The sequence below is a fragment of the Malaya genurostris genome, chromosome 2, assembly GCF_030247185.1.
Source record: "Malaya genurostris strain Urasoe2022 chromosome 2, Malgen_1.1, whole genome shotgun sequence".
NCBI lineage: Eukaryota > Metazoa > Arthropoda > Insecta > Diptera > Culicidae > Malaya > Malaya genurostris.
The window spans coordinates 108,949,505-108,975,515 of NC_080571.1; the positions used below are offsets into that span (position 1 = coordinate 108,949,505).

General features: G+C 35.9%; 1 protein-coding gene across 7 annotated transcripts in view; it reads right to left on the reverse strand.

The window, feature by feature from the left end:
* LOC131428555 (regulating synaptic membrane exocytosis protein 2) overlaps positions 1–26,011 on the reverse strand; it is a 146,688-nt gene that overhangs the window by 99,864 nt on the left and 20,813 nt on the right. For all 7 annotated transcript variants that reach the window (XM_058592595.1, XM_058592593.1, XM_058592599.1 and 4 more), the window contains exons 2-6: positions 15,606–16,375; positions 11,085–11,289; positions 2,678–2,797; positions 1,828–2,250; positions 1,510–1,753 (exon numbers count right to left, since the gene is read on the reverse strand). In XM_058592595.1, the coding sequence (XP_058448578.1) occupies positions 1,510–1,753; positions 1,828–2,250; positions 2,678–2,797; positions 11,085–11,289; positions 15,606–15,715 (1,102 nt within the window). In that variant the 5' untranslated portion in view covers positions 15,716–16,375. The remainder of the gene's footprint in view (positions 1–1,509; positions 1,754–1,827; positions 2,251–2,677; positions 2,798–11,084; positions 11,290–15,605; positions 16,376–26,011) is intronic.

The window sequence follows — 26,011 nt, forward strand, 5'->3', positions numbered from 1 at the left end:
TGTTTCCAAAAACAAGGAACAACTAGCTTTTTAGAATTTCTTAATTGCTCTTATCAACTGTAAATACAATTGACCAACTGACTAAGTCGAACCTTCATTCTGTGATTATTCAAAGTTCTAAGGAGTAATTTGTTTTAATTTTAGAATTCTGCTTATCCAGATTATGAAACCGAAAATCCATAACTTCAAAATTAATTCCATTTATGACAATTCCATACCAATAATTTTATCTTGAGCTCGAATAAGGAGTGTATCGAAAATAAGCTATCCACATTCATTTGTGTTGTACGCATTTTTTTGTAATGTTTTTTATGCTCAGATTACTGGGCAATCGTGAAGAGGGCCTTCAAGAAGACTGGTAAGGCAGCTGGGAACATGCAGGAGTTCAAACAATATTTAGCTCAAGCGTCCAAAAAAATGCGATGCAACACTGGACAAGTGTCGCAACTTGATGAAGAGCGTTCGATCAAAAGTTCGAAAATTCGTGAATTAATTTTCATCCGGTTTTCATTATGCTCAAGTTTAACCGCGTACAATAAAAGATCAATTCTTAGTTTGAATAAAATATCGTTTTTTATCATAATTTGAAAGAAAAATTTGTGGATAGTTTATTTTCGATACACTCCTTAAAGGATTCGACCTGCCAAAATACATGTCAACATACTTCAAACATCTCCTAAACCGATATATCTAAGCCGGTTTTTTCGTAAAATTCGTTTATCGGAGCATTAATAAAAACATTTTCCCGCACTTTAAAACTAACGTAAAACCACTGCAATGATAAATGTTTGTTCATGTAACAATGGATGGAACCAAAAGCTTCGACTTAGAAACACTGGAAATTACCCAACAGTTCATTTTTTTTGCGTATAGGGTTAGTGTACCAATAGTCATCTAAAAAGATTTGCATGTTATTTTGCGGATTACTCGACTTTTGCTCAACAAATTACGATAAAATCGAATACAATGTCTTCACTTCGAATACAATGCCACGGGAAACTTGAAGCGAATGGACCTATTTTCACCTTTCCCATAGAGGTAATGGATCGAGTAGAGACTGCAGATCTCACTGTAGTTTATGGACAGTAATTCAAATCATGGAAATAATCAGAAAAAAATCTATGAATTCAAGTAATTGAAAAATCATGTACTGTACTATCAAATAAATTAAAAAAAAGAGACTTATTGAAAATAGACCAGAAACACCTAATCAATAGGATTCAATGCATCATTTTTCCTTCTTTCATACACTCCTTCATTCACAGAAATGATTTATCTAACTCTTTTAACTCGTCTGTCTACCGTTAAGTAAATGTCGTATGAAAAAATTACTCCTACACACGGTTTTGAACCCCCCACCACTTGACATAATTCGTTCAGGTAAAATTAGGGATTAAGAATAAAATATTTCAAATCAGAGATTAGTGAAGAAAAGTACAGAATAAAACTTAAGAGAAACTAAATAGCATTTGTACAGATAGGCTAAATGACAGCAAACAGTTCACTGACCTTCATACTCCGGTGTTGAGCGGATATCTTCGTCGGAGCTACTGAAGGATCGTTGCTGCGGAAGATAAGGACCACTGCCCATCGGGCGCTTATGTTTCTTCGTTGGTTCGGCAGAAAGCACCATCCCACTGCTGCTTCCACTACCGTAGCTTGGTGCTGCCGACTGCATCGATTCTGCGTAGTGCTGCTGCTGTCGAGGATGAACCAAGTGAGGATGTGCGCGCATTAAGTCTTCGATTTCTCCCTAAGAAAAGAAATGTGAAAAAACAACGACAGAGAATTAGAACTCTGTAAGATATCGACCGTCGATTGTAATACCTGGTAGTAGCTAGGATCATCTTGACCATATCCGCTCATCCCTGCGTTGCCGCTTGGTCGAGTGATCTGCACTTGGGGTGTCATGTGCGACTGATGATGTCCATAGGGCATCGATTGTACTGGCGGCTGTGGAAGCCCAGCATGTGTCGAATACTGCCCGTATGAACTCTGATGCTGAATAGCTTGGGGGTGCATCCGTGGCATCGGTAGGCGCGCCTGCGGTTGTCCGGTAGATATGTCCACTCCACTGTCCGACTGGGACATCCGGCGTGGCGATGGATCTTGTTGCGAGTATTGACGCCGCAGTTGACTGCCCGAACGCTGCATGGGATCGTTCTCTTTCTCGGCAGCACTTCGTGCCCGTTCCAATTTTGGTCGTTTGTCGGAAGGATCGAGTGGATCGAGCGATGGATGGGGAAGATTCTAGAAAATGACCAGACAACGATTCACGATCCTGATCTGACAGAAAAGTCATAAACCGACGAGGTAGTCTACAGCAGGCAATATTTTGTAGCTTTTTGCAATATTAGTTATACACCTAAGGGTTTTGTTTTTAATTCAACTACACTAATTTGAGATCTACAACTCACAAAAGTCCACAATCCTAACCATGTAGTGGATATACAACAACATATTTCAGTAACTGCACTACACTGATGATGATCATGAGTAGTAGCCGAAATACGTACATGTGTGCATACATTCTGGCAAACGTGTAGGACGTGCATAGTGGCAGTGATCAAATTAGTGTAAAGGAATTTAAAAAAAATAAAAAAAAACATTTTAAACAACAATATATTGCCTATAGCCTGCTACCTCGTCGGATTGGGGCTCATATCGTAAGAATTACCCTTGAATCGCCATCGATCCGACGAGCGATCCCATCGGGACTGGTACTTTTGTTTATCCATTGGCCTGTTTTGGATAACAGTTCTTGCTTCTTTCGGCATACGATGCACACCCATATCACCTGTTCAGGAAGAAAAAAAAATATTTTGAAGCACAAAAACTTTTGAAAAGATTACATTTAGTCATTTAATTATTTTTCTTCAGTGATCCGACATACAATTTGTATATCGATTAGCAATAACCAAGCGCTGTTTCTATCTCATGCCTTCCCGTGAGTCTAGAATTACATTTGATCAACAGAACGGCGTCGACTGGATGCTAGTTTCTTCTGCGTTAACAAAAGTCGTTATGTCGTTTTCGGTCGAGAAAGCTAAAACTGACCCAGGGTAGCTTCATCAAATAAATAGTTTTCGCGAAATTGAGTAGGGTTCGCAAATAGGCTGTTCACAATGCTGTTTTCTATAAGCTGATCTATTTTAGATTTACGACTTAAACTTAGAAATCGCAACCCTGAGATCTAGTTCTACTTTTCGAGTACAAAATTGAAACAGATTTGAAGTTGTTTAACGATTGAAAATTGCATGTTACACTGCCCTTTTCGCTGTTAATGGATGAAGAACACAACTCATGATCAGCCGAACGTTTACTGTTAGATTCAATTATGCAGGCAAAAATCGCAAGTTTGAATAAATTAATGGAATTCGTACGTTTTTTTTTTTAACTTGATAGTATGCCATTTTAATTTAAAAAAAACCCTGATTTAATCCACCTAGTGGTGTAATGGTGCCTTTCTCATATCAATCATACTATCGTATATAATACTATGGTATTCTTTAAAATAATTTTCTTCGATTGTTAATAGAATAACCGAAATCGGTTTGTTTGACCGTCTACCGATAAAAACTATCAATTGGAGAAGATTTGAGGTCGATGTAGAAATTTTTCTACACGGGCAAAATTTCGATTCTAGAAATGAGCAAAACGAGTCATGATTTGTGGAAAATAATATATTTTCATGTTATGATAATACACCATGATTAAAATTCCTCGGATCATGATCCATTCGGACTGATTTCGATGAAATTTAAACGTAATGCACTTGAAGTTGTTGGGTATAACTTCAGGAGTGTTTCTGCTACGATGGTAATTTTTGAAACATAAATTCCGGCGTTATGTGTGATTTTTGCAGCGATGGTCATTTTTGCAATATAAATTCAGTGAAAAGCACGACAAATTTCTTTTAAAATTAAAATATTCTGTTTTTGAAAAACGACGACGCAAGAGATAACGTGTTTACTTGCGTTCATTACTTCAGTTTTGATTTTGTGTTTCAGAAAAACGAACGAAATGAAAAAACACGAGTGAATCAAGCCTCTTAAAAAGAAACTTTATGTCGAATTCTTGCAAAAAAATCGTCTTATTCATAATATTTAGGTGCATCAATACAGCTTGTGTTGTTATATCTATGAAACAAATTAATCAAAGTGGTCGAAAAAATTATTTTTCTGATTTTCGTTAGATGGTGTTCCAAATTCACAATCGAATTAAACGCTATTTCTCGGAATATTATTCTAGCAACAACGATCACATCAAATATGTAAGAATACACTCGAACAAAATGTAACATTGATGTTTGTCAAATGAAAAATGTCTCTTATGATGTCAATTTTCGGTTCATTATCTTTATTTTTATGTTATGTTGGTAAAACAACACGATTATTAAATAACATACTTCAGGATCAAGTAAACATTCTCAGTAGGTCTTGCTTTTCAATGTCTGCTTTACCATTAATCTATTAATCTATCACATCACTTGAGGCAGAGGGTTCAATGTGATATCCGGGTAGAAAATTAGAGTTACGAGCTTTGAAAGAACTGCATTCTTTAAGCAACGCATTTTCGAACCATGATTAATTTTCATGGGAGAAGAGTTATTTCTCATGATTTCATGCTAAGTTAAAATGATTGGTTTCATGATTTTCTAATCATAACAGCAGTAACGGATTTCTCCCGTGTACGGTTTTTCGTCCTTTTCAGTGATGGTATAAAATTTATAACACACTTTACCCTATATTTCCGGATCCAAAAGTCGTATTCGGATGAAATTTAAGAATTACGTATGGTACCACAGAACCTTTCATTTAAACCTAAGTTGGTGAAAATCGGTCGCGTCATCTTTGACAAAAGCTAGAAAACATATTTTCATTTTTTTGCATATTTTACCCCATAATTCCGGAACTGAAAGTCGGATTCAAATAATATTCAGGAATTTTATATGAGACTACGAGACCTTTCGTTTGAATCTAAGTTTGTGAAAATCGGTTCAGCAATCTCCGAGAAAAGTTAGTGCAAAAAAACGTTATATACACACATACGCACATACACACACAGACATTTTGCGTACTCGTCGAACTGAGTCGAATGGTATATGACACTCGGCGCTCCGGGCCTCGGTTCAAAAATTGGTTTTCATAGTGATTGCATAACCTTTTTATATGAGGAAGGCGAAAATAATCAAGCAATCGAAGGGAGTATCAATTTCTGAAGTAAATATTGAAAAGATAAAGGGAAGTGCAATCGAGGAAAATATACTTAATAATCGACTACTCATAACTACCACTCCTTCTTTGTATGAAATCCATTGTTTCAAAAGTATCCTTTGCTTTTAAACTGATACCAAATCAAACCACCGTGATATTCGCTGAACGCTTTTAAAGAATCTCAATCTGCTGAACATTTTTCAACTATTATTAAGTGAAATTTTACCCATTTCATTTGTGGAACAGCAATACCGAGGTGAACTTTTTCTTACCCATTTTCCCAATTGCACATGTACTCATTTTGTGACAGCAAGAACAGATACAAAATCTTAATTTATCGAAAACCCGTTGCAAGCCGTCAAAACCGTTCAAAATCTGCGAATTCGTAGAAAAGAAGTAATATTTTGTATCTTCGCGTTGAGATCATCAAGCTAGAGTTTTATTTTTGACAAGCGCAAATAACAGATTCTCTTTGTTCACTTTCTCTTTCGAATATTACAGAATAGTACTGTATTTTTCGATATTTTTTTCAGCTCAGATTGAGAAATAATAGTTTTAGCTATTATTCTGTGCAATATAGAAGAATTGTCAAGGGGGTTAGGATATAAATGATGAAAAAAATCATAACTTTTCGCGTTTCTTTTACAGAATTATCGTTCAACAAAATAAATTCACATGTTTTGCTTAATAAAAAGCATCATTCGAACAACATGTTATAATTTTTTCGTGGAAAAATATTGAGGAACAAGTCGGTAAAGAGGTTTTTTTGAGGACGCTTCATAAAAATCATGATTTGCGATGTCCACTGTACCTCAACGCAGACTAATCCGAAGTCAATAAATCAAAGCAGCATAGATAGAGTAGATGTGTTTATAGATCCCAACGTTTCTGTTGGATTTTTTAATTTTTTGTTACCTTTTGGTGATTGTTTTAAGTCAGAACTACGATTTTTCACGAAAACATCCGCCATTTTGTATTTGTAAAACCTCCTCAAAGTAATAAACAACGAAAAAAAAAACGTTGGGGAGTGGCATTTTACATGTGGAAAGTGTGTGCAATATTTGAAATAAATTCGTGCAGTAGTTTTTGACCGACGATGGACACGGACTTTCAAAACCTGCTTTCAAGAATAACGAGTTCAAAGGTTTTTGTCTATAAAATCGAAGGAAACAATTTATTACTCTAGGGAGACCGTAGGGTCTAACATTTTGAAAACATTATACTTTTTCTTTTGTATTTTGTTATAATGAAACATTTCAAGAATATTTGTCAAGTTTTATGGTCAATTGAAGCCGAAATCTTGGGCCTGTGCGTCGAGCTCTTTCTTCTTCACAGTATGATATAAGCAAAGATAAAGGCCCATAACTTACTGAGTTTTGATCCGATATACTTGAATATTTAACAGAATTTTCATGAAATGTTTTACTATAAGAAAATATAAAAAAAACCTTTTTTAATCCACCTAGTGGTGTAATGATGACTTTCTCATATTACTTATGTATTTTATTACTAGAAGATTCTGTCAAGATTTTTTTTTCAAATTTGAATAACATCAAAAAATTTCTTTGTTGTAAACTACCATCACCTTTTCAATTTGTAATCAGTTATGTCAAGTTAGGGCATGTTCAGGAGTGTTCTAGTGCTAGATGCATTATTTATGTCAGTTTTAAAATTTAAATCTATAAATTATAACAAAATAACTTGCCAGCCCCAACAGCGTTTTATCTGTTTCAAATATATAAAAAATAGAACGGCAGTGTATACCAGTTCTAAATTTGACAGTAGAACTGCTCGAAAAAATAAAACTAAAACGGCTTGCTGGGGATAAGCTTGTTTCAGTTTCTGTTATATTATAGACCACCCATATGAATCCTGCAGCTGTTGAATTTGCTCTTAATATAGATTTGAATGTGGCAACCCTGCACGCTATACAAAACTGAACAAAGCACGCTAGGTGGGTGCGTTTTCTTCTTCTTCTTCCGTATCAGCGCGTACCGTTGCGCATCGATTTTGCAAAATTTGGTAGGACAGTTTAAAAGTTTTGATACTCATTGCCCTATAATTTCGGAACCGGAAGTCGGATCTAGATGAAATTGCCCAGTGTCTTTAAAAACACTTTAAAGAATCATGACTTGTGAAAATCGATTTAACCGTTGCTGAGAAATCGAAGTGAGTTCCGTTTTTGAAGCTTTTCTTTACTATTATCGGTGCGTTCGGAAGCGGAAACCGGGCAAATTGAATGCGCATTTTCTCATATATTTGCACATATTGCCTTGTAATTCCGGAACCGGAAGTTGGATCGAGATAAAATTCAATAGAAATCTATTGGACCGTAAGACCTTTCATTTGAATCCGAGTTTGTGGAAATCGGTTCAGTAGTCTTTGAGAAAATCGAGTTACATTATTTGTCACATACACACATACATACATACATACACACACACAGACATTTGCTCAGTTCGTCGAGCTGAGTCGAATGGTATATGACATTCGGCCCTCCGGGCCTCGGTTCAAAATTCGGTTTTCACAGTGATTGTATAACCTTTCTATATAAGAAAGGCAAAAAGTGATTTTTCAAAAGTGTTAGACCCTACCCGCCCCTTAATCCACTTACAAGTGAGTTAAAAAAATTATTTTGCATACAATGCGTCTTTAAAAAAGTTGTAGATCATGTTTAAACAAGAAAACATGTCTAAGACATGAACGCTTTAGAGGCATTAGTGTCGTTATATGATGCATTGTTTATTAGAGACCTCCAAAATCAAGTTTTTTTCAGTGAATTAAAAGATCACTCTACAAAAATTTGACTTATTTTAAAGTTACTTCATTCGATAGATATAATGTCAGAGAACATAATTACAAACATCCAAAATCAAACTTCAAGTACTTCCGAAGATATTGATCTTGGAATTTACTCGCGCTCAGCCATTCCTTTAAAGCACCTAAACTTTGAAGCCCGTTTTCTCGAAACCGCCTATTCTCACAGTGAACACGAACATCAAAAAATGTTTGTTTTTCTTCTACACTAGAACCTTAATTTACACGACTTTTCTACGCGTTTTCCCAGACGACCAGTATGCTATAATAATGTCTGTAAAATTGCCTTATAAGAGCACCGAAAATTCTCATAGCTCTATATTTACAATCTGAAAGCTCATCTGTTATAAATCAATTCGATTTCAGCTTTCTAAATGCACACACACACTGAATAAGAATTACCTATGAATAGCCGTATTTTTAGCCAAACTGGACCCTAAGTTCTTGCTCAATCCGTGTAGAAGTTTTTGCTCATCCGAAACTTCCTTGAAACATAGGCCTTATTGTCTACCAACGTAACCGATGACATTAGTAAGTTTCTTGTTTGTGGTCCATACCCGTGGTATCACATTCAACTAATGGGATCATTTTGGATAAATTATGAGGACATGCTGGTTCACCCAAAAGCTGCCTGGAGTAAAGGCCTTAAGGCCTTACCAGCATAAGAAAGTGAATTAAAAGTATTCTTGTACACAGTCCATGCTCACATGCAATTAGCATGCTAATTATAAATGTTCTAGGTTATCCAAAAACTGCATGATTACAGGCCTTGAGATCTACCACTGTAACCGATGACAAAAGTGGGATTCTTCTGTACGATATATACTCATGATACAGCATTCAATTAATAGGATTGTTGTAGATGCTCTGGATCAACCAAAAACAACATGCAATATGTAGCTCCACGACTTTGAACTAAATTGCAAAAGGATATAGCAGGATAAGCGTGTGAAATCTGCCCCCAAAGGGAATTCATATTGTTATACCACATTCGAAAGGTCATAGACTGGAAACAATTTTCTCAAAGTTTCAACCCTTTAACTGCCATATTGACGGAGCTAGGGTGGTTCTATTGATTTATTTTTTTTTTGATTTCTGAAGAAACTGCTCCTCCGAAAAATTTGAAAAAAATCAGGCATGTTTAAGGCATTATGGGGAAGGTTTACAATTTTTTTCAAAATTTTTGAATATGTATTTCTTCCATTAAAAAATACTAGAAAATTTTGAAATATATTTTTTCCCTCTTCCAATTTTTGCACCACCCTGGATTTTTTAGTGATAGATAAAGAATTGACATGTTAAAGTGATATATTTTCATATTTTTTAAAATGTAGACGACCAAAATATTTGATTTTTTCTACAAAATAATTAAAAGTCGACCATGCGTTCCCATCAAGTTCTGTTAAAAGGAAACGCATGGTGCTTTGCTATAGTAGTTTATGCAACTCCGTCAATATGGCAGTTAAAGGGTTGAAACTTTGAGAAAATTGTTTCCAGTCTATGACCTTTCGAATGTGGTATAACAATATGAATTTTTTTTGGGGGCAGATTTCACATGCTTATTCTGCTATAGCCTTTATGTAGATCCCAATAACTGTTCTTGCAGAAGCTCTTGAATGAATGAGAGTATCCCTAGAACAGATCGAGGTAGACAAATAAACAATGTGTAGTTCTAAAAGTATGAGTGTGTATTTAATGAGAATAATTTCCAAGTAGTTCTTGGATATTGGAACATGGGTTTCCATAGTCTCAGAATATACTCAGATTCTATTGCGTATGAAACGTAGTTAGGGTTTGTGTATTATTTATACCAAAATCAAATGTAATTGAAAACACCTTTTTACGCTGAATATTTGAAATACCGTGACGTTTTTTTTTTTTTTTTTTTTTTGAGCACCCAATTCTGGGCGTAAATTGAGTTTTCGTTGTATATATGTTGGTATGGTTATATGTTGCAGATTGTTTAACACTCATTCATTATGTGAGACTTCTCATCAATTTGAAACATCATTTGGATGAATCAAAGTTCAACTTCAGACGATGTGTCAATGGAAAGACACCTTTTTAATCAGCCTCTAGAGATTCTCAATATACCAGCTAATATGATTTTTTTGATATTTTTTCTCTTACCCTCTATTAACGAATACTCCAAACAGATGTTTCCTGATTTTTATTTTTGTTCCTGTACAACAAAATAAAGAGAATTGATCTTTTTTTTAAACATTTCATAGAATGCCCCGCTTAAGTTGTGGCAGAATTTCCTGAATTTTTTCAATGCATCAACAGACGCATTAAGACTGACAGTACATGCTAAGCAAACACAAAATATTCAGTCACGTACTGTAGAAAACATATAACTTTGCTAACAGCATACGCACTGGTACCCATTATTCCATGTGCTTCCAAGCGCTATAGCGCATTTTAAATATTAAATGAAGTGGTAGATTTTGAAAACCTCACAAGCTAATTTAAGGCTTAGAGTACATTGTTGATTTCAGTGTTATTCCTTTTGCAGTGATTGCCGCAAACATTTACTAGAACATGTTCAGCACACGGCTGCAATAGCGTGTATATGAAATAGCAAATGCAAACATTCCATCTAGTTTGTACTTATATTTTTCCAGAGAAAACTAATATAGACGCTGGAAAAACTAAAACAATAGAGAAATAATGAAAATGTCTTTCTTCATTCTCCGATAAAAAATGAAATAAACAATTTCATCTCATCGCATTGTCTATCTGTCTATCACGTGCTAGCGCAGTTAACGCCAAATCGTGGGCAAAATCCCTTCGACGCCGAAGGCGCCTCAAATTCTGGTGCCTGCTATTTTGAATGAACGTCTGCCAGCCAACAATGAAGCAGACTATTATCTTTTGTCTATCACTAGTTTTTTTTTATCCTCCGGCTTATCTCATGCCAAATCTTTCGTACCACCCCAAAATGACGAAGCTTACTTCCACGCACTTTCTTCTCGGTCTGTGAAATCCTATCCCATCCCAGTCACAGCAACCGTAGTGGCTACCAGAAAACAGCAGATGGCAGTTACTAACCTTGTTGTTACGCAGCGTGACTTTGCCTCCGCATTTGGCACAGCAACGAATGTTGCAATAATTGCAGATGTGCCCGATGCCATCCGCAAATTTGGTTTTGAGGCAAATGTGGCAAGTCGCGTCGAGTTCAATCCCAGACTTCTTCTGCTGCTCAGACTTTTGTCTGATGGAGTCGACGAGTGTAGCCACCTCGTCTTGTTTTCTCCTGTGGAAACAGATGAAAATAAATATGATATTGGTTAATTATTCATTTGATTCAACGCTAAGATAATTAGTATTGATCACACTTCAATGTTTTTTTGCGTGAGGAAGATTTATGTACAATAGTTTATTTGCACAAAACTGTAGACAAATGCTCTGAACATAATGAAGGTGCAGAACTATTGCACTAACAGTCATCTCATTAGTCAATACGCCTATTATGTTGCTTAGAAAGGGTGATGTTTTGTTGGTATCTTTTTGGCAAAACTGTTTTTGACACATCACGCGTGATTCGTGTCTTGTGTCATTGTCAAACTTGTTCAGTTTGGTCTATAATTTAATCATGAATCATCGTTTGGTCTGTAATTTAAGCATAAGTGGGCGCTGGTAAAGTTGGAGTAAGATTCCCTCTTTTATTTGTGTTCAGCGACGAAGCTCATTTCTATTTGAATGGATATACGTCAACAAACAAAATTGCCGGATCTGGAGTGAAGACCAGTCAGAAGTCAATGCATCCTACTGTCACTGTTTGAAGTGGATTATGGGCCGGTGGCATTATTCGTTAAATACCGGCCGAAATGTTGGAGAGAATGTGCCAAAATAAGACGTTGCGCCATCTACAGCGGAGCCACGGCCAACATTTACATGAAATTATTTTCAAACATTAAATTATATTGATCGTTCTATCGATTCCGATAGATTTTTCATCAATTTTCTCATAGTTTTTGTGTTTTATTGTTTTGAAAATCAAATCCTATACCTCTTAGAAAATCACCCTTTATAATTCAATCCGATTTTATTTCGTAATAAGTATATAGAGAGTAATGAATATTGAATTATTTCCTATATATGTAATTGTATTGAATTATTTCCTATATATGCACCTGATAAACAGCTAAATGTGTGGTAGTAGTTGGCCAGTTGAACGCTTCCAGAAGAACTAGTCCTTTTGAGCCATTCGCGAACGGATAGTCCTTCTCTAGTTCTGATATTGTTGGCGCGAAATCTCTGAACGGACCGATTTCGCGCCAACAATATCAGAACTAGAGATGGACTATCCGTTCGCGAATGGCTCAAAAGGACTAGTCCTTCTGGAAGATTGAGCGAAAAACAGCTCTTTGTTGAAAAACGATAGTCACTTCGCCGAAAGGGTCATTTCGCCGAAAAAGCCATTTCGCCGAAAGGGTAATTTTTTTAGGGTCAAAAATATCTTTTTGTTATTATATCTCCGCATGTGGCGCAGCTACATAACCGAAGCCAAGATGGCTTGACGGCACAAAGCCGCCGAGGCGACACCATCTGAGTTGGCCGCCGAGGCGTTCCCAGCTGAGTTGGCCGTCGACCCGTCGTCGGAAGCGGCGGCCTCTTGCAAAGAAACCTGTAACCGCCTCTTTTGCCCAGTCTACTCAAAGCTGGGTTTCTTTTTTTCAGTTAGGTCCGAAGGAGCGGTAGCGAGGTCGGATAGCATACGAACAAAACGATGTGGTGAAGCCGCATTATATATTTTTCCATCTGCATACAGTTATCGGAAAGTACCGCAAATAATTGCCTGATATGTACACTAATAAAGTCATCAAGTTATTTTGGGAATTCCGATCTGAGCATCATGAATAAACCTACAAAAACTATTCTAGTCTCTGGATCATATCAGAAGTACGAATGTAGGTCAACAAAACGGGAGTAAACATAATCATTTTTTATTGATCTTTTTTATTAATTCCAATTACGATATTAAGCCTAATGACGAATTCGGCGAAATGGCCTTCGACAAAATTATTTTTTCGGCGAAATGGCTCTCAGTGAAACGGCTCTCAGTGAAATGGCTTTCAACGAAATAACCCTGATCCGTTTTGCCCACCACTAATCAGAACCGAAAACTAGACCCGAATGTAGTTTGATAACTACCCCTGGAAATATAAAACTGTTTTATATGAATCTAATTTATGAAAATCAGTGCAACTATCTTTTCTGCAGCCGTTCTTGAACTTCGCAACTAACGGAAACAAAGATTTTCGCAGACGCACAGATCGACAAATGACTACTGAAGCAAAACAGCACCTGAAACAGAAGCATTTACCTAGTTTAGAACTTCAAAATATAATTTCATGTTTTAAGTAGAAATAAATAATTCTACTTCAATCAATATATACTTTTCCTTTCTTTCAAAAGATTATAATGATCCATATAATACATAATCACTTAAAGCTATAACTTATCATAATAGCAGTTCTCATAGGTAAATGGAAAACCCCTTATGTTAGAATGAACAAAAGCTACCGAAACCAGGTTCACCACAAAAAAAAATCGACTTTCGATATGAAAACCTGAAGCTTTGCTTGAAGAACAAATGTATCTAGATTTCAAACAACTGCATTTGATTCAACTGAACAGAACAAATAATGTTGTGTACATCAAGTTTTATAACGAGATGGAAACAATTCAAATCGTTAAACATCAATCACCCAGATTATATGGAAGATATTGCCATAAGAGTGCGTGCAGTTAGCGATCAATTTATTCGAAATAATATGTCCCAGTACGGAGAGATTATTTCCATCGAAAATGAAATGTTGTAGAGCTTTTTCCCCGATATTCTGAATGGTGATCGTTTATTACGCACGCTCTTACGAAAACCGTACCTTCTTATAGGACTTTCGGCTAAGACACAAGGTTTTTATGTAAATCGCTTGTCACCTACGACAATGAGATGGCTCTTGCCAATATTGTCGAAACACTATTCAATACGGTTGGCCTTGTGAAAACTGAACAGGAACTGAACATACACCCCCAAAGACAACGGTGCTTCTTCTACGCCGACCACAAACAATCCCAGTTCTTCTGTGACAGCCATAAAAACAAAAAGCGTGAATAGCGAACCATTACCCTCGTTTGATTCGTTAGATAGCAATGAGAACGCTTCTCATTCAAGGAAGACGATAACAACGAGTTATACAAGAACCTTTTTTAATACACCTAGTGGTGTACGGATAACTTTCTCACAACGTTTGCTTTAAAAAACAACGACGACAAGACCTATCTCATTTTTGGATAGCAACGACTGGCTCTTTTTTACTTACCCTACGAAAGAAGTGAGCTCCGAAGTGACAGACCAAGTCGACCAAGAAGGTGCTGCTGTGGCTGACAATCAGCGAGAAGGGGATGTCCAAATCGCTCTTCTTTCGCTCCGAACTGGCCGTGAACGGGGAAATTTATTGTACGGAATGCTTGCCGGAAGTTGCGTCATTTATCAAGAAATACCATAAGGGCTAAGACTCGGTGTTCTGGCCGGATGTTGCGTCGGCCCTCTACTCGAAGCGATCATTGGAGGAGATGGAGCGGCTGAATATCGATGTGCTACCCAAGTCGGTGAAACACCAGCTGCGTCACGTCGAGAATTGGTGGGCCAACCTGAAGCGTAAGATCTACTCAATCATGGTCATGTAATAGCAAAGCCTTGGTATTACATTCCTTTTGTGTAATTTGACCTTCTGTTTCAATAGACTTCGCAGCCGATTCATAGCATACAGAACCATTTATGGCTGGCGCTACGATCTTACTGACACTACGGTTCCTTCCAGGTCGGGGATCGACCATACGACAACTGACTTGAAAGACCAGCGCCATGCGCATTGATTTGCCAACCCGGGCACGTTAAGCGCAATTTTCAAAAATTTGGAGAGTATATTCAAAGAATTCGACAGTATCACGTCAAAGGTCCCAACTGCAAATGAGAGCCTCTATTTGTTTACTTTCTCTTTTGATAATTACGGTTATATTACTGCAACTTGATGAAAGTTTCCAATATAAATCGAAAGCTGTAGTTTTAACTTGAAAGTTTTGCGAACAGTAAGACGTCAAATATAAAATCCATCTGGTAAATTGTGAAGGAAAGAGTAATCAAAGAGAAACTGCCATTTGCAGGTAGGCCCTTTTGTCGTGGGACTGTCGAATTGAAGAAAATCTGTTTGTTTCAGTTTTAAAAATTTTCTAGTCGCTCTCCTTTTCAATCTTTTTGCGATGGGTTTTGATGGAAATTCTTAGAAAATATGAAGAATTGAAGTCAAATTGATTTCATGGTTCAATCAATACTATACACCATACCAATCGCACAAGGCTCTGCTAAAATATTATTTCACATTACATAAAGCAGCCTCCAAATGTTCAAAGTGCTTGAAAATCAAAAATTCTTTGCACAAGGCTGCCACAATACAATGCTTTCAAGATTTGCAACGGATGTCTATGATAAATATTTAAAGTCTAAATCCAGGTCGTAGCTATCCAAATCGATAGACTATTAGCAAGATGTTATAAAATACGTACCGCATAATCTCATTCTCCCGCTCCTCCTCCTGTCTCTGCCGTAGCATAACATTTTCAATTATAGCGCGCTCCTCCTGTGTCAGATGAGACAAATCAGGCATATCGGCCATTTTGGTTATATCCTAGCCGTGACAAGAAATACGATTTCTAACGTATTTCACAATTTGGTTAGCCTTGAACTGGTTAATAATTTGTATAGTTAGATTCTGTGTTTTTCAAATGCCCGTTCAACGTTCAATATGCGCTATTAGGTACGCAATGCTTTTCAATAAAATAATAATGAAGCACTATTTGTGAGTATGACCTAAAAGCTATTTCGTTATTTTTTTTGCGTATGCTTGACTACACACCGATCCTTAGATACCGTTCTGCTTCACTCTATTTACACACTAAGCACTACTACGCCGATTACCGGTTCAAAAAAACTATCGTTATAGGAAATATCTGCAAGTATTTGCGCTTTCGTTCACTTCGTTATATGTATCACTAATCACCGATAAAACCGATGAGCCCACATCGGAGGTTGCCACTTTGTATTTTTTCAGTTTAGTTTCACATTTCGAAAATTGATACCCGCTACTGTCGTTATCATTGTCTTCACCATTAGCTACACTTGAAAAACGAATGTCGCGATTAGTTTTGGTAAACATTTTCACAGCTTCCCCGAATAGCAACATGCGTTGGAACAATCTCCGACTGACAAATTGCACCTAGCTCTCGCAGGACCGGAGTTCCTCTATGGTGCATGCCGGTGCCACCGGCTATGTGTCCTGGAAATAAAAAAGAAAAAAAGAGCGGTTATCATTGGTTAGTTTGATTTGATTTTAATAAAATTTCCATAACATTCGCGTTAGAGAATTTTCTATTATATTATTTTATATCGTTTTATATGTTTTACCACAGCTTTAACCTAGTTATGGTCAATCTTTGAGAGGAAATATTTTCTATCAAAGCAACAGAAATGCGTAACGCATCATCAGACTTTACGATCGATATTTGGAGTTATTTGGATAAAGCTTAGCAAACCATTTATGTTGTCCTAACGAAGAAATCAATTCATCTCAAGACTTTCTTAAAATCGCTGTAATTCGGAAACTGTTAATTGTACTGAAAAAAGTGGAAATCCGTTCCAAATAACAGAAAACATTTACCAAATACATAGAATGTGTTGGGTCGAAGGCCGAAATGGGTGGGGTTTTCGACAAGCTCACATATATTTGGAACACTACTGACTTGCGATAATGATGCTAGCGGCTTAGTGAAAAAGCGTGTTGCGTTGAAGCCACAACAACAGAAGAAAATTTTCTACGGACTCCGTAACAATCAGAATATGTATGTAATACAATGGTTTATTTGTAGGATAACTAGTATCCGTTGGGTGTCGCTAATCGAGTATACATATCTGTATTCATGTCTTTTTCATGTTTATTCACGGCATCTGTCTGATAAATAGAACAACAAGCAGTAGTCTGAATTTCTTTTGATAACAACAGTTTATAGTTAAATGACCATCATTTCAAATTGTGAAGCCTAGTAATGCCTTGGTTTTACATCCCTTGTGTGAAGTTTGATCATTCTGTTTCAACAGACTTTGCAGCTGATTTTTAGCGTACAGAACCATTGCACGGCTAGCTTGTATCATTTGAAAAATCCACATATTTCTCTCTCGGTAGTCGACTGCCTAAAGATTAGAAAGCAAAATATCAGCACGGCATACTAGAGATTGGGTTGTCTCTTTCGGTAGCCTGCTACCCAGATATTCAAACAGAAACATTTTATTAGGAATTTATAGATACAGTTCGAGTATTACAAATCAGACGCCTTTTATGAACAAGTTATCATATCCATTTTCTAAATACACCCAAGTGACCACTGGCGCGTGATGTTGAGCGAACACTTCTGTGAACTTCAATTAATAGAGAGTAGATCTGGCCTTGCTATGAAAAATTTGCAAGGAAAACCGAAAATTTTACGATAAATTGTTTTATTTTGCTGATTTTGCGTGTCCACGCTTCATCTACGAAAACCATACAGCAGAGTGCTCACCGGCGTATACACCTCTGTGAAAGTATCTGCATCCACCTTAGAGAATTTATTAGCTAATGCTCTAGCACTTTGGTGCGATTCAGTGGAAGAGGTAAAAGGAAATAAACAAACGCACTCATGATGCGTGCACACTTACACAACAGTGGTGTATAAATGTGAAAGAGAAGAGCTCTCGTTGAAGTTGTCAGTGCGAGGGGAGAAATTTTGCTTGCTCTTCGTCACACAGAGGAGATAGACATCTCTGGTGTCAAGCAATCAGCAGATGAGCGCTGAGTGCAAATCAAATATTAGAACCCACTGAGAGACGATTTGTGAGTTGTGATTTGATGTGTTTGTACATCAACACATTGAATCAGATTCTTATGACACCAGAGTTGCTATGGGCGGCCAACGTTTGAATCGATGCCATTTCAATCCAATTCTCAAGACATGTTCTCGTATGCTGGAAAACGCATTCGGTCCAGTAGCCAGTTGTGTTTAGCTCGAGACATGAAATTCAATCGCTACGGTACATCACGCTACAGTTCGACTTTTGTTTTCGTACATTAATGTTCGGGTTCGTTTTGAGTTCCAGCAAAAACAAAACCGAAGTTGTGTTGGCAGCTCTGTGGTTTAAGCATACACTCACCGATGATGCCAAACTCAGTACTCACTTCTTAAAACTAGTAATGAGAGTTAAATGCTATGAAATGAAAACTGAGAACCATCAACACCATTATAATTTGATGTCAGCGGTGCTCTGTATAGGTGAGTGTGTTTGTTTAGATCAGCGATGAGTTTCATCTTTACCATCATTTTACGGATTGCATCGTAAATCATGAGGTGAGCTGATGAATAGAAAAAATCGAATCTTATGAGCGAGTGTTTGCCACTCTTGGTTGAGACATTGCTTAGTATGTGTATATGTCAAATAATCTGACTAGGTTCTCTCGGTGACACAGAATATGTAAAAAAAATCTGGTGGATTAATGCAGGTTTTTTATAAGTATAAAATAGGTATTGAATTCGCTCAAACTTTAGAAAAATTTTCCGAAACCCGGAGGGCCGAATGTCATATATCATTTGATTCAGCTCGACGAACTGAGCAAATGTCCGTGTGTGTGTGTGTCTGTATATATATATATATATATATATATATATATATATATATATATATATATATATATATATATATATATATATATATATATATATATATATATATATATATATATATATATATATATATATATATATATATATATATATATATATATATGTGTGTGTGTGTGTGTGTCTGTATGTGTGTTGTCAACTAAGAGGTCGAGATCTCAGAGATGGCTGGACCAATTTTGATCAAACTAGTAGCAAATGAAAGGTCTCCCCGTCACCCAGAACGCTATTGAATGGTTTTGAGATCGGATGTTTACTTTTTGAGTTATACGAAGTTTTATGTCAAAATATTCAGTTTTTTTCAGTATCTGTCACAATTGACCTTGAAAACAGAATATATTTTCATACTTAGATTCCGCACGGTAATACCTATCCAACAAGCCATAGATTGTTAAAATCCGTCCATGTTTAACGGAGATATCTACATTTTTGTGTAAGCGACTTTTTCCCTTATTCCAGCAGTAGAAATTTTGAGCGCTGTCTGGCAAAGAAATGCTTGGGAGCAACATAAAAAACGATTTTTTCTACTGTTACATACATTTGTTTCTAAGTACCCAAAAGACTGTGTACAGCATGATATTTTGCCTCGGACCGATTTCAGCATGGTTCGTTTTAGGCAACATAATCGTTCGAATATGCCATATGTAAACGAAATGATGGCAGAATTTTCGAGTTGAAAGCGATTCCATAATTGTGTTGATTTAAACTACTTACAGCAATAAATGCTGCAAGAACACAACAGCTAATACCATTCGAATCAGTTCGTCGAGATCAGCAAATGCGTGTGTGGCAAATAATTTCACTCAATTTTTTTCGGAGATGGCTCAACCGTTTTCTACAAACTCAGATTCATACGAAAAGTCGTATACTCCCAAACAAGATTCCTGAATTATGTTCGTTTCCGACCTCTGGTTCCGGAACTACAGGATGATATGTGTAACGAAATTAAAACTGTGTAACTCATTTTCTCGTAGATGGCTGAACCGATATAAGATTCAGATGAAATCGAAGAACTATCTAAGATTCAAATGAAAAGTTTTAAGATTCTATAAAACATCTTGTTTTTTTCAGTCAGATCCAACTTCCGGTTTCGGAGATACAGGGTGATTAGTATAAAAATGTCTATTTCACCTTAATTAATCAGGTTTATCGGGTTAGCAGATTTGGATAGTCGATAACCAAGTAAACTTATTTTATTTTTGGTTGTATTCAGTTTTCGTTTCGGAAGGCACCCAAAAATTTAATTCGCACTACGATTCCTCAAAGATGTCTACATTGATTTTCAAACATTTTGAAACAAATGTAAACTATACAGCATCTCAGGTGAATTTGTCTGAGTTCGGCTACACCGAATTTCGAATTCCGGTTCCTGTATCGAATCGTCTCTCAAAGCTCAATCGTTTTTTTTTTTTTCAGAAAAATCCAAATCGAATTTCAGAAACAAAAGTTCAAATAAAAATAAATCCAATTTTATCCAATTCTGACTAACGATTCTGGAATCATAGGATGATGAATTTTTAAAATTCAAAACGATATAGAAGATGACATTCCCGAAAAGCTTTAAAGTTGAACTCAAAAATATTGCAATTTATTCGTCATATGGCCATACGAATCGGTTTGGGCTATGCTGGTTTCTGAATACCGGCTTTGGAAGTACATTAAATTAGCCTAAATTCTAAAGTGGAAGTTATTTCGACATATCATGGAATGTTTAATCGATCGTTACACTTTTAGATTAAAATTCGATCCGATTTGCAGTTTTGACATTACAGAGTAATGAGTGATTAAAATCTCAAATTGCCACTTAAAACGACGGACATTAGAATAATGTCATGAAAACTGAAACACCGAAGAGTGGTATATTCATTCAAAAAACAATGCGGATTGATAAAAAAAAGGTATCATCTCACTGCTAGGTGGATTAAGCACGTTTTTGGAATATGTTTCTATTAAGAATTAGAAAACCAAACAAATTGTCTTAGATTATACGTTCTTTTCATTATTTGACAATTTTGGCTTCATATAATTTTCTAGCTAAGGAAGGAAGAAAATGGCCATCTGTGATAAGCATAAATAAATTATACTGCACTTCCAAGCGGATGATGAACGCAGAAGAATTCCGTTTGCCGAAAAGATTTATAACTCACTCTATGAATGATGCCAAATATTCTACAATAACATTCTAAGGTCAAGAATAACAAAGACTCATTCACTACTTTTCCTTCTAACTTGCAACTTCAGGTGAAAACGACTGTAAATCCTTCACCAAGAACAGGATCAAATATGTGTGGAGAAAAAAAGGTTATAGTCGCCATTTGATAATTGAGTTTTCAATACCAAGTCTGAGTTGGTCTTACAAATAAGATTATGAATTGTCAGTTGGATCAGTTGGATTTTCAGATTCACATTCGCATTTTTCTGGGCGTTAGTTTGCATGTTTTGACAATGTCCTGCATGTTCGGATACAGCCAAAGAGCGAATCTTGTGCCTTATCGAACGAGTTGACAGAGATTAGGCTAATTCTAGATCAACGAAAACGTTTAGGGCCATTCAACTAATAGTGCTAGCCAACAGATTTTTTCATAAATTTTCAGTGATACTTATAAAAAATTCTGCGGTTTGAATTCGACATGCAATCATTAAATTTGACTTCAAATTATTTTAACTCAGTGTCTTTAAGCCGTTTAACTATCGGGACAAGGAATAAATTCTTTTAAGTTTGAAAATATATCGAATATATCTGTTGGATCACGGTATAGTATCGGCCTGGTGAAAAAGATTCCCCTAATCTTATTTCTCGACAGTAGCTACCAGTATCCATTCTTTTTTTTTTACTTATTTGTCGTCAAACTATAGTAGACCATTACATTGTATTGATTACATTTTAACACGTGTGATATTTTCTAAAATAAACATTAATGTGCATTATGTTCTAGGACCTAGATCGTATTGAATTAAAATATTGTTTGAGCTGGGCTGTCGTCATTGTAAAGTCAATTGCTCCGGAATGCTTATTATAAGTTGACATCATTTGATTTAATGGGCCAAATTTAGAATAGTTGGTACGATAATGACTTATATAGAATATAGCTCGGTTTCGTAATTGTCGGGAAGGTATATAAAAATTAAGTTTAGGCAGAAGTCCAGATGAATCAACCCGATGTGTAACGATGTTATGTATGAATGAAACCATTAATTGTTATCGACGCTCTTCTAGTGTGTGGATGTCAATGAGCATGCAACGAGCTTTGTATGAAGGTAGAGGAAATCTTGCCAAACCTAACTTACGGAGTGCAAATACACCCAAACCTCCATTTACGAACCTTATATATGTATGTATGTATGCTTACACACTCACTCGTTTGCGTATATGTGTATATATTTGTACATATAAATGATCACTTTTACTTCACCAATATTTATATGTATTAGAAAATACAAATATTTGCACACATGCGTACTTATATTAATTCATATAACAGATCGGCTGAAAAGTTCGTATCGTTTCTATGAGAGGGCGCCACTAGAATTAAATCCATACCATTTTAAGTTAGTACCAACCTTCAACAGATACGTGTATAAATTTGACAGCTGTCTGATTATTAGTTTGTGAGATATTGCATTTTGAGTGAAGCTACTTTTGTTACTGTGAAAAAAAAGGAATTTCGTGTGTTGATGAAACACTACTTTTTGATGAAAAAAAGTGCCGACGATACCAAAAAATGGCTTGATGAGTGTTATCCAGACTCTGCACCGGGCGAAGCAACAATTCGTAAGTAATTTGCAAAATTTTTTACTGGTCATATGAGCACCGAAGACGATGAACGCAGTGGACGTCCAAAAGAGGCTGTTACCGATGAAAACGTGAAAAAAATCCACAAAATGATTTTCAATGACCGTAAAGTGAAGTTGATCGAGATAGCTGGCACCCTAAAGATATCAAAGGAACGTGTTGGACATATTATTCACGAATATTTGGATATGAGAAAGCTTTGTGCAAAATGGGTGCCGCGTGAGCTCACAATCGATCAAAAACAACAACGAATTGATAATTCTGAGAAGTGTTTGGAGCTGTTGAATTGCTCCCTCATCCACCGTATTCTCCAGATTTGGCCCCCAGTGACTTTTTCCTGTTCTCAGACCTCAAGAGAATGCTCGCTGATAAAAAATTTAGAAGCAATGAAGAGGTAATCGCTGAAACTGAGGCCTATTTTGAGGCAAAGGACAAATCGTACTACAAAAATGGTATCGAAAAGTTGGAAGATCGCTATAATCGCTGTATCGCCTCTGATGGCAATTATGTTGAATAATAAAAACGAATTTTGGCAAAAAAATGTGTGTTTCTATTAAACGATACGAACTTTTCAGCCGAACTGTTATACATATATAAGTTACGTAAATGGAGGTTTGGGTGTAATAGGAATTGCTTTTGAACTGATTCTATACGTTCCTTGTGAGTGATTGAGAATGGGGACCAAACAATGCTACAATATTCAAGTATAGACCTTACGTAGGTAATATATAATGTTTTAATCGTGTAAGGATCGCAAAAATTATAGCTGAAGCGTTTTATAAATGCAAGCATGTTATTACACGGAACGACCGAAATTAGCTCTGCGCCTAATTCGTATTACTGTTTTTGAATTAGTTGATTTTAACAACAAAATTTCCAAAATAACTATAAAATTAGTTAAAATGTAGAATTTACTGTGCTGAAAAAACTCTTATTTTTAGAGAAAGTGTTTAGTTGGCGAATATTCTGGACACAAACCAGCAATATTTCAATCCAACACGAAATTCTCATTGACAACTAATTTCGTTATTAAAATCAGAAACTTTGATTCTATTTATCTATCACCGTCATTACTGAAGGACAGCAGTGTCAAAGCAAAACAATCCATTAAAAAGCTAAAAGGGACAGTCTTGTTGAAACTGCTCGCAAATTGTTTAGATGTTTTTCGCATGTGTTACGATATATCCCTATATAATTTTCTAAACCGATATGTAAAAATGCCGTAAACTGTTAGTGGAAAGTGTATTTATTCAGAATTTGTGCGCAGTTAAAGCGATTGTGCGTAATAATGTTTTTACGCGAAACAGTGAAGTGAGTTTCGAATGTTGCACTCTAATTGTACACGTCAAATGATTTTTTTTTTTGTATCTTCTCATTCCGGGCTACGCCGTCCGGTGTACTACTTGTATTCGGTTTTTGTTTTCCGAGTGCTCAAAGTTTTCAGTGAGGGAGTCGATTTCGCGAAGTCGAATGAAGAAAACAGCGATTTAGAAGTAAAATTTTCAAAAAGAAGTTTATGTCTCGCTTATGTCTTTTTCTCCAATACAACATCGTATTTATACCTGCAAATATAGAAAAGATAACCGCGACTGAAATTTTTTTCGGTAGTAGTGTGCCATCTAGTGGCTAGTAGTCATTACGGTGCTAACGAGCGCCATACAGCTGCTAATTGCAGAAACCAATTCAACCATTTATGTTGGTTGAAAACAACGTTTTATTTCTCTAATTCAACTAAAAAATTAGTTGAATGGATATGAAGCGTGCCTTAGCTAAGAAATGACAGCACGTTTCATTGGTGAATTCAACTAAAAAAATAGCCATTTCAACAAATATTTTATTATTATTAAGAAAATTAGAATTAAAAAATCTAAATTAGCAAAAGTAAGATTTTTTTGATTGTCTCAAAAAATAACTAACTAAAATCAGAAAATCAACTAATTTTTTCGCCAAAATGCTAATTTCGGTCTTTCCGTGTAGCTTTGCCTATTATCGTATTATAGTGATCGATGAAAGTCAACTTTTTATCTAAAATTACTCCTAGATCTCTAATTCTAATATATCTTTCTACTGTTTGTTCGCCTAGTTTAATTGTGATATCTGGTGTGTTTTGTTTCCTACTGAAAGCTATTACTTTACATTTATTGACGTTTAGTTTCAAAAGGCTTTTGTTACACCAGACATGGAACGTTTGCACTTCATCTTGAAATACCACCTTGTCTACCTCACTTTTTTTTCTAGGAAGAGCTTCATGTCATCGGAATAAATCAACACTTTTATGTGTTTTAAAATAAGAGATATATCGTTTACAAATAAAATGAATAAGAGAGGGCCTAGATGAGAACCTTGTGGAACTCCTGAGGTTACTAAGACATGGTTGGATATCCTCCCTTTAAATCGAACCATTTGCTGACGATCAGTCAGATACGACTCAAGCCATTTGAGTAGTTCAGGACCAGTTCCTATTTTTTGTAGTTTGAATAATAACATAGGTATATCAATGCGATCAAATGCTTTGCTGAAGTCAGTATAGAGAGCTTCTATGTAATTACCCTTATCCATAGCAGCCAGTGAGTAATTGACAAATTCGAGTAAATTTGTATTAGTCGAGCGACCCTTAAAAAATATTAGTGATTCTATTTTTAACTTGATAAAACATTTTTTCATTGATTATCGCTTCAAAAAGTTTAGGAATGCAGGAGATAATTGCAATTCCTCGATAATTACACACATCTGAATTTTTTTTCCACTTTTGTAAATCGGTAAATCGGGTGTGGCTAGTTCTAACGATAGTTTTTTCATGAATATGGGAGGAATTCCATCAGGTCCGGGACCTTTAGAGATATCTAATTTATTGAGCGCTTGCATAATATCTTGGACACTAATGTGATGAATATTAATATCACAAGCATGTTCAGGGAAGAAATTAAAATATTCACGGTCTCGATTCTCTTCGGAAAACGTAGTATAGGTTTCTTGGAAGTAATTTGCAAATATCTTCCGAGTTGTCAGCAGTCTTACCCATGAAAAACATTTTTGAGAGAAAATTATTAGATTTCAGATTTTGTTTTACGTAATTGAAGAAATTCTTCGGGCAAGATTTGATTTCACTCTCCGTTTTTGAATAGTACTCCTCGGAAGCGATTTCAATTGCCAGATTCAACTGATCACAAGTTTGTAAGTAAGTTACTAAGTTGACGCTACTACTGTCTCTTTTATATTTTTTATGGGCCTTCTGTTTTCGATTTTTTAGATTTTTAATGTTATCTTTATACCATATTGGATATTTATAGTTAAGTCGTCGTCTGATTCTCTTAAAAGGTACCTGATTATTAATAGTATCAAATAAACTTATAAAACATTTCCACATAAGTTTCAACATTAGACTCCCTGAAAATGATCAAATCAAAGATATATT